This window comes from Budorcas taxicolor, chromosome 1 (assembly GCF_023091745.1).
Source record: "Budorcas taxicolor isolate Tak-1 chromosome 1, Takin1.1, whole genome shotgun sequence".
NCBI classification, from domain to species: domain Eukaryota; kingdom Metazoa; phylum Chordata; class Mammalia; order Artiodactyla; family Bovidae; genus Budorcas; species Budorcas taxicolor.
Window position 1 is genome coordinate 143,280,474 of NC_068910.1, and position 17,876 is coordinate 143,298,349.

The following is a 17,876-nucleotide window of genomic DNA, read 5'->3' on the forward strand; positions in this document are numbered from 1 at the left end:
GCTTGTTTTCACGAGATGGCATATTTTTGGAAGGTTAAGGGAGGGGTCTCTTTCTATCCTCACTCTGTTCATCTATACCTCTTATCAGTGTTCACCAGAGTTCTGTTCATATTTATAAACACAATCTCCCAAGGTCATAAGGTTCTTTTTTAAATCTGTTTTATTTTAATTTAATTTTTTTTTTTTTAAGCTATGGGCTTTCATGTATGCAATGGTGTCTCTCTAGTTGTGATGCACAGGCTTAGTTGCCCTGAGGCATGTGAAATTTTAGCTTCTTGACCAAGGATCCAATTTGTGTCCCCTGCTTTGGAAGGCAAATTCTTAACCACTGGACCATCCAGGAAGTCCCCATCAAAAATTCTTCTCAGTAACAGTTCTAAAAAATCACATATCTCTACTAGTTGTTATAGCAAGCAGCACAAAACTTTTATTGAGGCTGAGTAGTTTGCCTTAGGCACAGAAATAGTCAATATGGGGGCCTGGGGTAGGAACAAAGTCTGTCTTTACTTCTAAGTTTTACATCAAGGAACAGAAAACTCCAAGCCCTGTGACCAAGAATGAGAAAACCACAAAATCTTAGTATCTTTCAAATCGATTCTCCCATCTGTTGCCTGAGTTACTTTCCCAGAGTTATTGCCAAAACTCACTTGTGATGATGGTGGTGGTGGCGACAGCGACGGCAATAACAGTGTTATTATGTGCAAACTAGCGTATTCACACATTGCACACACACCCAGCATTACATGTGGCCCTTATGTAAACGCAGAGACGTATTATTAACTCAGGTTAATAACTGAGGTTTTAGAGCATTTAAAAATTCACTTAGAAAATGCCAGAGAATCATTTCAACTGCCTCCAGTGAAAGCAAATAAACAATCTTCCGAGGAAGCCTACATTGAACCTCAACTGTCCTTACTGTTAGAAAGGTACTGACTTCAAAATATTAGTTTTTGTTATGCTCCCTGGATCTACATGGAAGTCTGGTCCTACCTGCAGTGATGCCTATCCAAGTAAGGATAGGAGTCCCAGGCAGCTTCCACGACATCCATGCTGAGTTATATCTCTTCCGGCAGCACCCTACATTTGCTTCTTCCTTAGGATGTATACTCTGTGCCTTAATTGTCAGTTTGCATTCTCCCAATAGACTATGAGCTTCTTTAAAGTGCAGACCATGGGTAGTTTGATCTCCGTATTACAGGCACATTGCTCGATACAGAGCTCTGTTTTTTTTACGTGAGATATAATTCACATACCACTAAGTCTACTCTTCAAAAATGTACAGTGACCACTGGTATATTCAAGAAATTGTGAAATGTTGTTGTTCATTTGCTCAGTCATGTCCTATTCTTTGTGACCCCATGGACTATAGCATGCCCACTGGGCTTCCCTGTCCTTCACCATCTACCAGAGCTTGCTCAAATTCACGTCCAATGAGTCAGTGATGCCATCCAACCATCTCATCCTCTGTCGTCCCCTTCTCCTCCTGCCTTTAATCTTTCCCTACATCAGGTTCTTTTCTAATGAGTCAGCTCTTTGCATCAGGTGGCCAAAGTATTGGAGCTTCAGCTTCAGCATCATCCTTCTAACGAATATTCAGGACTGATTCCCTTTAGGATGGACTGGTTGGATCTCTTTGCAGTCCAAGGGACTCTCCAACACCACAATTCAAAAGCCATCAATTCTTTGGCACTCAGCTATCTTTACAGTCCAACTCTCACATCCATATATGACTACTGGAAAATCCGTTGCTTTGGCGAGAAGGACCTCTGTTGGGAAAGTAATGTCTCTGCTTTTTAATATGCTATCTAGGTTGGTCATAGCTTTTCTTCCAAGGAGCAAACATCTTTTAATTTCATGGCTACAATGACCATCTACAGTAATTTTGGAGCCCAAGAAAACAAAGCCTGTGATTGTTTCCATTTTTTCCCCATCTATTTACCATGAAGTGATGGAACCGGATGTCATGATCTTCGTTTTTGGAATGTTGAGCTTTAAGTCAGCGTTTTCTCTCTGCTCTTTCACGTTCATCAAGAGGCTCTTTAGTTCCTCTTTGTTTTCTGCCATAATGGTGGTGCCATCTGCATATATGAGGCTATTGATATTTCTCCCGGCAATCTTGATTCCAGCTTGTGCTTCATCCAGCCAGGCCTTTCTCATGATGCATATAAGTTAAATAGGTAGGATGACAAAATATAGCCTTGACGTACTCCCTTCCCGAGTTTGAACCAGTCTGTTGGGCATTTAAGGAATATTTAAGGAATTGTGAACTGAATATCACTAATTGCTGACTATTTGATCATTCCCAAAATAATTAGACTGTCCCCACAGGAGGTGGTGATTTAGTCTCAAAGTCATTTCTGACTCTTGCAACCCCGTGGACTATAGCCCACCAGGCTCCACTGTCCACTGGATTTCCCAATCTGGAACGCAGAGTGGGCTGAGGTTGGCCCCAGTCCAGCGTGCCTGTAATTTGGGAACCAGGTGTGAAGCATTTTTGTTCCAGCTTGTTCCCCAGCATCTACAGAAGCCTCACGCACCTCACTTGAGGCAGCAGCACTCGGTAGGAAACAGATGTACAGGTAGAGGTGGAAGGACGTGTCACAGCTGGGTTACGGATATTACAAAACAAAAAAACACATCTCTACCACACACAAGTGAGAGCTGAGCTTGGGAGATAGGGGAAAGAGTACTTCACAGCCTCAGTATAAGGTGTGACTCCCAAGTATACTAATTACTCTGACACTCATTTGTGGTTTTTAAAGATGTGTCTCATTACTTTAAGGAAATGGCGCCCCACTCCAGTATTCTTGCCTGGAGAATCCCATGGACAGAGGAGCTTGGGGGCTTCAGTCCATGGGGTCACAAAGAGTCTTTGTGTGATTTTCTTCTCCAGGGTATCTTCCTTACCCAGGGATTGAACCCATGGCTCCTGTACTGCAGGAAGCCTCCTGCAAACTGTAAAGGAATATCGCTTTCTAGTTGCAGATTATTTTGATCATTCCCCAAAGACGTACTGTTGCCATTTTTCCCCCTTCTCAGTCACTGGAGACCACCAATCTTTCTAAATCTATAGATCAGCCTAGTCATATAAATGGAATCATGTTACATGAAATCTTTTGTGACTGGTTTCTTCATATAGCATAGTTTTCAAGATTTATATGTGTTTTGGCATGAATCAGTATTTCATTCTAATTTATGATTAAATCATATTTAACTGTTTGGATGGATATACTACACTTGTTTATTCATTCTTCAATTGATTGATGTTTAAATTGTTTCCACTTTCTGGCTATTATGAATAATGCTGCCATGCACGTTCATTGACAAGCTTTGGGTAGATAAATGTTTTAATTCTCTTGGATATACACTTAGGAACAAAGTTGTTTGATCGTATGATAACTTTAAGTCTAATCTTTTGAGGAACTGCTAGGCTTTTTTCAAAGTGGCTGTGCCACTTTACAACTAGCCAGCAATGTATGACAACTCCAATTTCACTACATCTTTTTTTTTTATATGTTTCTGTCTTTTGTATTATAACCATCTCAGTGTGGGTGATGTTGTATCTCACTGTAGTTTTGATTTGATTATTTCCTGGATGACTAATAACATCTTTTCCTATGATATTAGCTTCTAGTATATCTTTGGAGAAATGTCTATCAAGATCATTTGTCCATTTTTAAATTAGATTATTTGTCTTCTTACTGATTATAAGAGTCTTCATATAGTCTAGATACAAATCTATCAGATATATGATATCCAAGTGAATTCTCCCAGTCCATGGGTTGCTCTTCACTTCCACGATAGTGTCATTTTAAGCACAAAAGTAGTAAATTTTGAAAAGTCTAAGGAATCAGGTTTTTTTGTTTGTTTGTTTCTGGGCTTCCCCAGTGGCTCAGTGGTAAAGAATGCACCTGCAGTACAGGAGATGCAGCTTCAATCCCTGGGTCAGAAAGATCCCTTGGTGAAGGAAATGGCAATCTACTCCAGTGCTTTTGCTTGGGAAATCCCATGGACAGAGGAGCCTGGTAAGCCAGAGTCCATAGGGCTGCAAAGAGTAGGACACGACTGAGCGACTGCGCGCATGTACACAGACACACACACACACACACACACACACATACACACTGGTCATTTAGAAAATAAAACATCACTCTCTGTTGGTTGGGTGGCAGAGGGAGCCAAGAGGATTCCTTATTGCACTTCTAGCAGTATCTGAGAAATAACATTTTCCAGTATTTTCATATAAGTAGTATAATATCAAGATGATACAATCTCAAAACAGTCAAGTTATTAAAATACCTTGAGTAATGGGCTTATTCTGTGTAATGGGCTTACATGTCTGACGACTAGTACTTGAAGCTTTCTGAAACACATTTCTTAAACTAATATTCATCTCTTTAACTCACTTTAATTCATATAGTTTACTTATACCAGCAGAATGTTACTGTTATGGATCCATTGTTTATCATCGATATAAGCAATCTATTAGAATTAAATGATCACTTTAAAATGTCTTAAGTTTAGTTATTTTTAAGGATATTCATAGGCACATATAGATAGAAAGCTTGTTTCCATCTAAAAAGTACAAGTTAGTTAGGTTAAGACAATCAGTTTTAAAAATGGCTTACGATTGGCACACACATAATGTTTCAAATATCAGATCAGGAGGTATCAGAACTAATGTGGTAAAGGAAGGAGGAGATGAATCATTGAGGCTCAAACAAAAGAGTCATATGATAATTCTGCAGAAATTTTGCTATTTTTTTCTGAATAAAAAGAAGCATACATCAGCTCATCAGTCAAGTAACTTTTTGTCTTCTATCATTGAATCTGAAGAACTTATCATATTGATCTTTGAATTAGGAAACACTGAGTAACATAATGGTCCTTTCTTTTTAGCAGTTACTTAGAGGATACAGAAAACAGTTTTATATCATCACAATAAGAAGAAAAGAGTTATAGTATTGAATTATAATCCCAGAAAACATCATCTTTTCAACCAAGTGCATTGCCTTCAAGTGATATGAGGCAGTGCAGAGATAAAGTGAAAAATTTTAGCTGAATCAGTAGCTGCCATTAAGTTGTCCATATATACCTCAATTGCCTCAGTTGTACGATTTTTTACTGCTACAAATACCTGCTGTTACTTATGGAGAAATCAGAAAGCAGTTGTAACTATGTCATGCACTAACTCAATGCCATTTCCTAAGTGGGTTTTCTAGCAGACTTCTAGAATGTGAATTCTTATATCCTTATTGGATTTGATGACAATATTTACTTATTTACTCAGCAAATATGAATTCATATGGCTCTTGTTTGCAGGGAACAAAAAGATAATCTTCCCTCAAGGGCTATATAGTCAGGTATTTAACAATTATTTATTAGCTGCACAAGCTTCAGGCATTGTGTGTACACTTTTAGACCATCTATAAGGTATAATCTGTGAAGTACAATTATTGGAATTTTAACGTTACATTTGAGCAATTTGTGATTCAGAGTCGCAAAACATACTCCAATTCTCTTCTGAGGTCTTGAACCCCAATATGATAGCACAGCAAGTTTGGACTCAGGACCTCAGAGAGGTCAAATTCTCAGAGACAAATTCTAAAATTCACAAGTGGCCCCATGTGCACGTACATGAAAAGTATACCTACTGGCTCAACAGCAGTAAGTACCCAGTTGGTATCTTTCATTTCAACAAATGTCCAGTTCACAGTTTTATGTAAACTGGAAATATGTATGTTCAAATAACAAAATATACCAAATTAAACTTTCATATCTGTAGTTAATGTATTCACTGAAAGATGACATATGACTTTCCTGGTAATTCTTCCACAGTATGAAAGGAAACTTAGCAGTTATCTTCCAACACGGTATTTTTGTGGAGAGGACAGACCAGTTACTCACCATGACAAATGGTGATATGTAGGATTAGTATTAACCGCCTCCAATCTTCTGTTCAAAGAGACTACCTTTATCATCATTACGCTTTAGTTTAGCTATAAGGCATACAAAGGAAATGGGTGTTGAAACACACAAAAATGTGACAATACCTTATCTGAGATTCGGCTATTGCTCTTAAAACACAACATTCCCATGAATTTGCCATGGTAAAATCTAATCATCTTGAGTAAAAAACATAGACAAATTTGTATTTTATTGTTCATTTGCTTTTAAATAAATTTTAAAAAAAGATAAAGGAATAAAGGGAACCATGGCATCTGAGACTAAGGCTACCACCAAAATAGATATTTAAACAATGGGAGAGAAGGAAAGAAATAAGGAAAGCAGTCCTGACAAGAAAGTTCTTTAATTTTGCAACTGTGATGTGTGCTTCCGCATGGACATAGAGCTAATTATTTCCACTAAGATCGTGTTATAAAATGGAGAAGCTCAACAGGCAGCTTTGTGAGCTTCTTTTTAAACCAATGTCTAGATGGAGTGACTCAGTGTAATGTAACACAATCATCTCTGAGCCAAGATCTTGCAAACAAATCACAGCTAAAATCTACCCCAGGGACCATGGCCAGGACACCAGAGAAGGCTTCCTCTTCCCTCCCTGGGCTCCAGTAGAGCTGGCTTCTCCTGGATACTTCACAGCACAGCTGCCTTGCTTCCCTTCCTCCTATTTCACTGCTGGGACCTAACCCACATCACACACTCAGAGCACACTCTTACACTGGGGCAAGTCAAATGGGCATTTTGGGGAAGAAGTTTTGGAGAGGTGCAACCCAAGGGAAATCTTCAACATAAAGTTCCACATGAAAATGTTACATTTTCTTGGCACTCAAAATTGAAAAGCTAACTTTATTATGCTTGTCACATAAGACACAAATACAAACATCAGCTTCTTTAAAAGGAAGAGGTATAAATGTTATTGAGATACAATTATATACAATCTAAAAATTAATTGCCCGTCATCAAAATCATGGCATGCAACTCTGAGTCAGCTAACCACTCCTCCACCCCCACCTCATTGTTACTTAACTGTTGAGGTTTCCTGGCAGGTACAGACTAATTCAAAATACCCCAGATCTACTAAATATGGGAACTGCAAAGAATTAGATCCTCTTTTCTTTTAAAATAGTATTTTGCCCCTATTACTTTACTGGACTCCAGTTGGCAACTTACATATGAGGTTTCTACTATATTTCAGCTTTGACCATAGCTTTCAAAGAAAGCTACTAGTAAGCAGACATTACAGATACATGGACAAGTCAGGTGTTTTTTTTTTGTTTGGTTGGTTGTTTGGTTGGTTGGTTGTTTTAAGCAAATTGTGTTCTTATTGTTTAGTTGCTAAGTCCTGTCTGACTCTTTGAGATCCCATGAACTGTAGCCCACCAGACTGCTCTGTCCATGGGATTTCTCAGGCAAGAATACTGGTGTGGGTGGCCATTTCCTTCTAGAGGGGCTCTTCCCCACCCATGTGCCCTGCTTGGCAGGTTGATTTTTTACCACTGAGCCACCTGGGAAGCCCAATCAAATCATGCTATGCATCTAACGTTTTTCCCGAAGGAATATGGGAAGAGGAAAATGACACTATACACACCTCTTCTCTTTTTCAACAGTATAAGACCCAGTTCCTATCTGCATTTCCAAGAAGCCAAACAAAGCAACACCCAAGTCTTATTCTGCAGGAATAGTCTCCATCTTAGCACACAGTATTACCATGTCACAACTCTCATCCCCCAGTAGCACACATGTTTGGGTTGCAACAAATAGTATGGAATATTAAAAATATAATTATTAATTTCCCCTGCGGCGGCTCATGGCTTTTGCAAGCTAGAACAAGGAGCACAGAAAATAGACGCTCCACGGCACATAAGACTCCACCCTGATTTCACGGCCAGCAAGCCCTGAGGCCACATGAATTACAAAGAAAAGCCTTCCATGCAACACGGACACACCTGAAATAATTTCTCAGGTTGCCTCATAAATTATTGCTCTATGAAAGGAATGCAGTGTGGGAGCACAGGGATTGAAACTCAAGATATGTTCATGTGACCAAACAGCAAGTATGTACTCAGTTTCCAAACAAACTAAGAAATTGTAATCATTTTAAAACGTTTTAAATAGGAAAGATAAATATATCATTGATAGAGCAGCAGCATTCAGGAAAGACAAACCCCAAACCTTCAAAGACCTGAAGTTACCAACAAGCTCCAACACAAGCTAACCATCTGAAAACAAAACAGGAAGGATTGGCACTTCCCTGGCAGGCCAGTAGTTCAGTTCAGTAAGTTTAGTCGCTCAGTTGTGTCCAACTCTCTGCGACCCCAAGGACTGAAGCACGCCAGGCTTCCCTATTCATCACCAACTCCCAGAGCTTGCTCAAACTCATGTCCATTGAGTCGGTGATGCCAACCATGTGAAGTCAAGTGGGCCTTAGGAAGCATCACTACAAACAAAGCTAGTGGAGGTGATGGAATTCCAGTTGAGCTATTTCAAATCCTGAAAGATGATGCTGTGAAAGTGCTACACACAATATGTCAGCAAATTTGGAAAACTCCGCAGTGGCCACAGGACTGGAAAGGGTCAGTTTTCATTCCAATCCCAAAGAAAGGCAATGCCAAATAATGCTCAAACTACCACATAATTGCAGTCATCTCACACGATAGTAATGCTTAAAATCCTTCAAGCCAGGCTTCAGCAATACATGAACCGTGAACTTCCAGATGTCCGAGCTGGTTTTAAAAAAGGCAGAGGAACCAGAGATCCAATTGCCAACATCTGCTGGATCATTGAAAAAGCAAGAGAGTTCCAGGAAAACATCTATTTCTGCTTTATTGACTATGTCGAAGCCTTTGACTGTGTGGATCAAAATAAACTGTGGAAAATTCTTCAAGACATGGGAATTCCAGACCACTTGACCTGCCTCTTGAGAAACCTGTATGCAGGTCAGAAAGCAACAGTTAGAACTGGACATGGAACAACAGACTGGTTCCAAATAGGGAAAGGAGTACGTCAAGGCTGTATATTGTTACCCTCCTTATTTAACTTATATGCAGAGTACATCATGAGAAATGCTGGGCTGTAGGAAGCACAAGCTGGAATCAAGATTGCTGGGAGAAATATCAATAACCTCAGATATGCAGATGACACCACCCTTATGGCAGAAAGTGAAGAACTAAAGAGCCTCTTGATGAAAGTAAAAGAGGCAAGTGAAAATGCTGGCTTAAAGCTAAGATCATGGCATCTGGTCCCAACACTTCATGGGAAATAGATGGGGAAACAGTAGAAACAGTGGCTGCCTTTATTTTTCTGGGCTCCAAAATCACTGAAGATGGTGATTGCAGCCATGAAATTAAAAGACCCTTACTCCTTGGAGGGAAAGTTATGACCAGACTAGACTGCTAAAAGCAGAGACATTATTTTGTCAACAAAGGTCCGTCTAGTCAAGGCTACGGTTTTTCCAGTAGTCACGTATGGATGTGAGAGTTGGACTATAAAGAAAGCTGAGCACCAAAGAACTGATGCTTTTGAACTAGGATGTTGGAGAAGACTCTAGAGAGTCCGTTGGACTGCAAGGAGATCCAACCAGTCCATCCTAAAGGAGATCAGTCCTGGGTGTTCATTAGAGGGACTGATGTTGAAGCTGAACCTCCAATACTTTGGCCACCTGATGTGAAGAGCTGACTCATTTTAAAAGACCCTGATGCTGGGAAAGATTGAGGGCAGGAGGAGAAGGGGACAACAGAGGATGAGACGGTTGGATGGCATCACCGACTCGATGGACATGGATTTGGGTGGACTCCAGGTGTTGGTGATGGACAGGGAAGCCTGCCGTGCTGCAATTCATGGGGTCACAAAGAGTCGGACACGACTGAGCAACTGAAGTGAACTGAACCGACGCCATCCAACCATCTCATCCTCTGTTGTTCCCTTCTCCTTCTGCCCTCAATCTTTCCCAGCATTAGGGTCTTTTCCAATGAGTCACCTCTTCACATCAGGTGGCCAAAGTATTGGAGATTCAGCATCAGTCCTTCCAATGAATATTCAGGACTGATTTCCTTTAGGACTGACTGGTTTAATCTCCTTCTGTAAGATTCTATATACCTCAGAGCCAAAAACTCAAAACATAAAACAGAAGCAACACTGTAATAAATTCAGTAGACTTTAAAAATGGTCCACATCCAAAAAGAAAAAAAATGAAAAATAGGAAAGACTCTGTGGACCATTGCTCAAAGTCAACATCTTATTTCTTGGGACTACAACAATATGGTTTCTCTGCAAAAGAGGAAAACTGTAGTTACCGTGCGCATATTAGAAATATAGAAAAGGAAGCTCAGACTGGTGATGTGGACAATTCACACAACTGGAGCTCTTTTTACAGAGGTGATCACAGGGAATTGAGAAGACAGTGCTCTTCTTATTGGCAAGCTTGGGAACCTAGGTTTTATTTTTTAAAAAAAATTTTTTTAATATAAATTTATTTATTTTAATTGGAAGCTAATTACTTTACAATATTGTATTGGTTTTGCCATAAATTAACATGAATCCGCCACGGGTGTACATGCGTTCCCCATCCTGAACACCCCTGCCACCTCCCTCCCCGTACCATCCCTCTGGGTCATCCCAGTGCACCAGCCCCAAGCATCCTGTATCCTGCATTGAACCTGGACTGGCGATTCGTTTCTTATATGATATTATACATGTTTCAATGCCATTCTCCCAAATTATCCCACCCTCTCCCTTTCCCGCAGCATCCAAAAGACTGTTCTATACATCTGTGTCTCTTTTGCAGTCTCGCATACAGGGTTATCGTCACCATCTTTCTAAATCCCATATATATGCGTTAGTATACTGTATTGGTGTTTTTCTTTCTGGCTTACTTCACTCTGTGTAATAGGCTGTCCAATCCTATCCTTATCCCTGGAATTGCTCCAAATGTTTTCATACTATCCTAAATGAAGACAGAGAAATTGTATTTGACCAATTCCAAAGAAACTTGATTCAAAAATACTAAATCTTTAGTTACAATTAATATAAAATACCTGAAATTTCCTCCAAGTTGCCTAGGTACCAGTCCCTGCCCTACCAAACTCAGTGCAGGGAAGAAAAGTCAGCTTTGTACCAGGAATTAGAAAGCCAGCGCTCTAGGCATGGTTTTGCTAAGAGAAGGGAAAGAAATCATAAGTCCATGGATTTATCCTTTGTATTCTAAGAAATCAAGAGAATTTCAAGGTGACCGTAAGTACACTTCCCAGGAGTCTAATCTGTGGTTTCATTAACAGCAGAATGCCAGATGGGTGGGGTCTATATTCATACTAATTCAAAAAATATATATAATCATAAATATTCAATTTCCCTTTAAGTTATGTCTTATTTTGTTTACTCCTTCATGTTTCCCAGCCATGTTTTAGAGGAAGTGCCACAAAAGGGAGGCATTTTAGAATAGACTTATTGAAACACTAAAGGGAACCAGTATGTCCCTTGGTTGCTCTTAGTATCCACACATAACCATTACCTCTTAGTTCAGGAAAAAGAAAAAAAAAAAAAATCATTGATTCTACCTCTAATGAGCCTCACTGAGCAATATTCTTCCTCTCTCTAGACAAAAACTAGAGTTTGGCTAAATGACCTCTAAACTGTGATACTCTAAGATCATACTGAGTCTGCAATTCAACTCACAACCATCTCAGAACTTCTCACATCTGTTCTTCTAAAACTACTCCCTAACACACACTTTTTATCATGATTAGAAATTTTAGTACTAAACACTATGGTAGTTTAATCACATTACTCTGTGCAATGGCTGGCACAGATGTGTTAATACATTTTAAAATCATCTGTAAACGTTCAAAAGGTGTTACCCCTAAACCCACTCTAACCAGAAATATCATTGCTACCCACCCCCCAAATTTCTCCTTTTAAGAGAAATTGGGTAAGAGTCCTTGGGTATCAAGAAGGATATTTACGTATTAATTAGAGCATGGGATTCTATCTGCTGTTTGCTTTGTACTTCACATACCCCATGTCATAAATGAACTACTTTAGTCTTTCAAAAAGGCATTCATTCTCTTTCAACATCCCATGACTTACGTATTTCTGTTATTCTCTCATTTGAATTCCATGCCCTTCCCAAATATGCAGCCAAAGGAACTCAAATTCTACCTGCTGAGGGTAGTCCTCCCTGACACTTCCCTAGAAAAGTATAAAATATAAAGTTGATATTCCTATTTTTGATTTCCCAACAATTTCAACATCCAGTGAGTCACACAATAACTTCAGGTAGCACATCCAACAAGCCCTTCTTTTGTGCCCCACTGAACTGTTTATGCATCTGGTCTCTTCTGTAAGACCAGAAATTCCTCTAAAGCAAGAAAATGTGGATTCTAACCTCTATATTTCCAATGCCTAACCCACTATGGGATCTCAATAAATGTTGGCTGAATGAATGAAAATGTGGAATGAAGCATATCTCCCAAATAAAAACTATGGATAAAAAAGTGAATAGAAATAAAGCTGGGAAATATGACAGTAGAAATTGCTCCTTTGGTAAAAGGAAGAAAATGCCCCCATAAAATCTATTTTCAGATATTTTCAGAGTTGTTAAGTAAACAGAGCAACTTTGGGCCTCTTACTGTACAAACATTCTACCTATATGATTTTATCCTCTATCCATGAGTCAATGCAGCCTTGCAAAGTGATTCAGGAAAGGTGGGTTCAGTAAAGCACACAACACATGATTGAATAGTGAAAACTCACAGACCTACTAGCCTACTTGAAGTTGTCAGTGATTTAACAGGTTTTGCAATGAGCTTTGGATCAAAAATGGAAACATCAAAGTTGGCCATTAACAGTCTACATTTTGAGGACTGTTCAAGTACCTTTTAATTACAACACAACACAGTCTACTGCAGACACCATCTTCTCCTGGCACATATTTTTAATATTTTAAGGGTGTGATTATTGTTCTCACAGTATATAATTATGTTAACCAATAAATACTAACGTATCTAATTCAGTTCCACCAGAGTAAAAATAATTCAGAAGAATGAGCTGTTTCTCCCACTTAACTTTTGCTTTCGTAAATTAGAATAAAGAAGTTAGAATGGATTGCTGTTTAACTTCTGAATGGAACAGACACATGAAATGAAGAATTCTCAACCTGTTCTACTTGAGTTACCATTAATAACTTTTTTAATTTTTAACTTTCATACAGTTTTTAAAGGTAACTTTCCATTTACAGTTATTACAAAATATTAGCTATATTTCCTGTGTTGTACAGCATATCCTTGAGTGTATCTTATAACCAATAGCTTGTACCTCTCACTCTAGAAAGATGCAAGAGGTCTCTGAAATGTTCTCCAGCTAGCCTTGCTTACTCCTACGTTTCTAAATGTTGTTTGATGTTAAGCATGTTTCCAGTTCCACCCAAGCAAATACCTCAAGCCCACTTTACACGATGGCAAGGCCACTGACTTTGCCACTGGACTCATCCATTTTGTGCATAAATACATATATATGTCTTCTCTTTTTTAAATAGGACTTTTGCTTAATCTTATTTTTTCCTCCTAAATTCTCATACCCTAATATATACTGGGGAGATTCAGATTAGAGGTTTTTCTTAACATAGCCTATATTCTTTAAGACTGTCTACACATGCCTCCAATTCACCTCTGCATTTTAATAGGTTTATTCAGCAGCCACATTTTGTTTGCACAATCTCACTGTGCATACAAACTCATAATCACTGATATTTGAACGGTGCTTTACTGATTATAAAGGACTTTCACATCTCTTCACACTAGAGTGAAACAAAGCTATCTCAACTCTGAGACATAGATGCTTGTGGATGAGGAAACTAAGACTTGGTAGGTAAGTGGCTTGTCTGAGGACACATGACTACAATGTGAGCACAGCTGGACCTTGAAATTAGATCTGAGTTTGATTTTCAAGTTCTAGATGATATTGAGATTTTTCTCTGAATGTTTTTCTTTTTATAAAAAAGCCATACTCAAGAGACACTGATCAATCACATGAGAAACAGTGTCTTATTTCCTATGTTCCTTCTCCAGGATGAACTATAGATTTTCTCTGCTTGGAAGCCTTCAACTATCCCCCATTACTTATAAGACAAGGCAAAATCTTCATCTGGCACTCAAACATGTCCATAGGCTGTGAGCAGGAGAACTTCTAGGCTTGTAGTCCGCTTGAAGCTTTCAGTGGCCTCGTCTGCAACCTCTAGGCAGCTTGCAGTTCTCTGAATGCACCCTGGACCTTCCTTCCTTGTGGCTCAGGTTGCTTTCCCCTCTCGCCTCCAACATCACCACCTCTCCATCCCTCAGCAAAACATGCGAGTATTTGGAATAACCTTTTCAGATGTTGCCACCTTTAAAAGAATATCTCAGTCTTTTCCTTGCTCTTTGATATATCTGCCACTGTTGAACTTATTATGGGCTCCTGAAAGAGGACCATTTGGTCCTATTTTTCTTCCTTTTAACCAACTTCTTTCCTTCTTCTATAGCTCCCCCAAAAGACCACAGCAGGTGCCACCTGTCTGCAGCTCAGCACGTGTTTTTAGAAACAAAGTGCATTTTCACCACCGACAGGCCACATGAAGCCAACAGTGATGGCAGCTAAGGAAGAACTCAGCACTAGTATGTGTTGCCTTGTGCCCCAACATAACCAACAGTCCCAGTATAGGTCTAGAAAAGGCAGTTGGAGCACGTCTAATGAGGAAAGCACCTTACTCAGTACTGTGCTGAAATGACTGGCAGCAGAGAAGCAGGACTGGTTTTTTATTTGTGAAAGGAATCACTGTGAATATTGCAGATGCTACTGGAGAGCTGGAGGGCTGAAGGTCAAGCAAACGTAACACAGTGACAACAGTTTGGGTCCAAGGTCTGTACGAAGAGTACAGCTGGCTGTCTTACAAGGGCTCAGAAGCTCTGAAATTGATTTACCATTACTTTCTCGAGTCTGGAGGGAGGCATGGAATGACCACCAGCAGTGCAAGGTCAGCTTCCGAAATGCAGATAATAAATAAAGGTGAAGAAAAATAGCCACACTTCAAAGGAAGCCAGGGGATGCAAAGAAGAACTAATAACAAGACACCACTTACATAAGAAAAAAAACTGGCGGTTCAAGAGGGAGGGGACATATGTATACCTATGGTTGACTCATGTTGATATTTGACAGAAACCAACAAAATTCCATAAAGCAATTATCCTTCAGTTTAAAAAAAATAGATTAAAAAGAAAAATACATTACTTGCAGTACCAAATGCTATTACAACTGGGGAGAAATTGATATATTCAAACTGTTGGTACTAATATAAGCTACTCAGTATCCATGGAAAGAAAAATAAGAAATAGTCATAATCCCCAATGTAGAAATTCCACTGTGAGTCAGGTAAATAGCTCCAAAGAAAATATACATGAACATGTCCTATGCAGCATTACTTACAACAACTGAAAAAGGAAGGTGTCTCAATGTATTTGCTGTAACGAACTTCTTAGAAAAGATGTAGTTTTCACCCTGACTTTAAGACAGCCATGCTAAACCATATCTCTGAAGATTCTACTAACATATAACAAAATATCCACCAAGGCTAAGCCAGAAAAGGAGCAGGGCAATGGCATAAGAAGATTTAACTTATAAATGGGTAGGATGCTGTGGTGCTATTTTAGAGAAAATACTAATCAAACCAGTTAAAGAAACTTCTGTTGACTGACACATGTAGATATTAAAAAGATAACTTAGACCATAGACACTGAGAAAATCAAAAAAGAAAGAAGGGCTATAAGAAGCAGCTTGTGCTTTCAGGTAATTGCAGATTATCTGTGGCTAATATTCACAGCGAGCTCTTACCTGCGGGGGCCGAGGCTTGTAGGGGGAGCTGCACTCCAGGTCAGCCAAGATGCTAGTCAGTGAGTCAATCTCAGCATCCAGGCTGGAGCGTCTCTCCTCAAGGGTCTTGCCTCCAGGATTTCCCTGCGAGAAGCAACATATTTACATTAGAAGTGGAAATTTCCGGTTTCCATCCATTTCAGTCTGGGTTCAAATTTCTCAAGTACAAAGTGACTTTGTCTAAGCTTTATACCACTTCATATATTTAGCTTTTATAAAATTTTTGAGGTAGGCTGGAGTATTTGACAAATAAGACAACTTTGACAAATAAGACAACTGGAATATATGAGAAGATTTTCTCAAAGTCATACTCTTATTTACAGGATCTTTTCTTTGATGCATATGCAAGTTAAAGGAAGTAACTGCCTCCATACCTGCCGTCAAGGAGTAGATCCAGCCAGAGAGGTGATACAAATTCTGTGTTCAGAAACCACAGTATAGCACTTCCCTGGTGCTGCAGTGGTTAAGAATCCACCTGCCAATGCAGGGGACACGGGTTCAACCCCTGATCCAGGAAGACCCCACGTGCCACAGGGCAACTAAGCCCATGGCCCACAAGCTTGCATGCCCATGCTCTGCAACAAGAGAAGCCATGCGGCCAGAAGCTTGAGCACCACGACAATCGTGAGTAGCCCCAGCTTGCCACAGCTGGAGAGCCCCTGTTCACCTAAACAAGAGAATGCCCACTTGCAGCAACAAAGACCCAGCTCAGCCAAATATTTTTAAAAAAGAAAAGAAAATAAGCCACCATTTAAAAGGATGGGATTTTAGTTGAAGCAGGAAAAGGCAAGGAGAGACTTCAAGTCCAGGAAGAGCAACCGGTGAGGGATCAGTGGATTAGGTGTGTCTGTGTCAAAGAGAGATATCCTAAATGATGAACTAGAGTAAGACTGCCCAGGGTGTAGCCAAGGGACTGGAGAAGAAGCATGTGGCAATGACCAGTGATCATGAAGCACAGGATCTATGAATTTCATATCAATGCTCCATGTTAGCAGGAGCACTGACCACTGCTTGTATTCAGAATCCACGAGAAGTGAGCAGAGGGCAGTAACACCACCATAAGGGCCTGCACAGGAAGTGGAAACAGGCTTGGGAAAAACAAGAAGTTTGCCTAGAGTTTAAGGCAAGGAAATAAAGAGTGAAAGTGAAAGTCGCTCAGTCATGTCTGACTCTTTGTGACCCCATGGACTATAGCCTGCACCAGGCTTCTCTGTCCATGGAATTTTCCAGGCAAGAGTACTGGAGTGGGTTGCCATTTCCTTCTCCAGGGGATCTTTTGACCCAGGGATCAAACCCAGGTCTTCCACCTTGCAGGCAGGCTCTTTACTCTCTGAGCCACCAGGGAAGATAAAGAGTGAAATACAAAGGAAATAAACGGGTAGCCCTAGCACAGAGTTGGACACGACTGAAGTGACTTAGCAGCAGCAACAGCAGGATTTGGAAACAGGGTGACCTGAAATAATCTTTTAAGATAACAATGTAATAATGATCATAGACATGTGATGGGAATGTCTCTTAAGACTCCGTCGAGAAATCAAAGTGAATGTGCAGTAAGGCCCATTAGGAATGAAATAATAAGAAATTAGTGTAATTGAATCAACTCTACAGAACTTGTCTAAGGAAGTTAAATATCAGTATAGTGCCTTGAAGTGTTTAGAAGAAAAAGCCAAGAAACCAGAGTATCCTCAGCAACAACAAAAATTACGGTGACCTGACAAGATAGTGCTTAAATCTTATAATTATCTAAGTAAATTTATCTTTATGAATCTGATACAATGACAGCATAATGGTATGTCCTATTAAGACCACTAGTTTCTTTTCTCCTAGTAGCTTGCTCCCCAAACCACCTTCCCTGAGTCCTTAAACTTATTTAATTCTCTGTATAAAACAGTTCAAATGAGATCGAGTGTATTAGTCAGTTTCTTGTGAATTAAGCCAGCAAGAGTTAATCTTTCAGGACCTGATCTATCTGTTTAGATCAGATCTATCTCCATCTGTTTATGTCATCTTTGATTTCCTTC

General features: G+C 39.7%; 1 protein-coding gene across 1 annotated transcript in view; it reads right to left on the reverse strand.

Moving 5' to 3' along the window:
* The window catches only part of LPP (LIM domain containing preferred translocation partner in lipoma), a 664,090-nt gene that overhangs the window by 359,335 nt on the left and 286,879 nt on the right, over positions 1-17,876 (reverse strand). Inside the window, exon 5 of the mRNA XM_052641648.1 lies at positions 15,817-15,939. Coding sequence (XP_052497608.1) covers positions 15,817-15,939 — 123 coding nt within the window. The remainder of the gene's footprint in view (positions 1-15,816; positions 15,940-17,876) is intronic.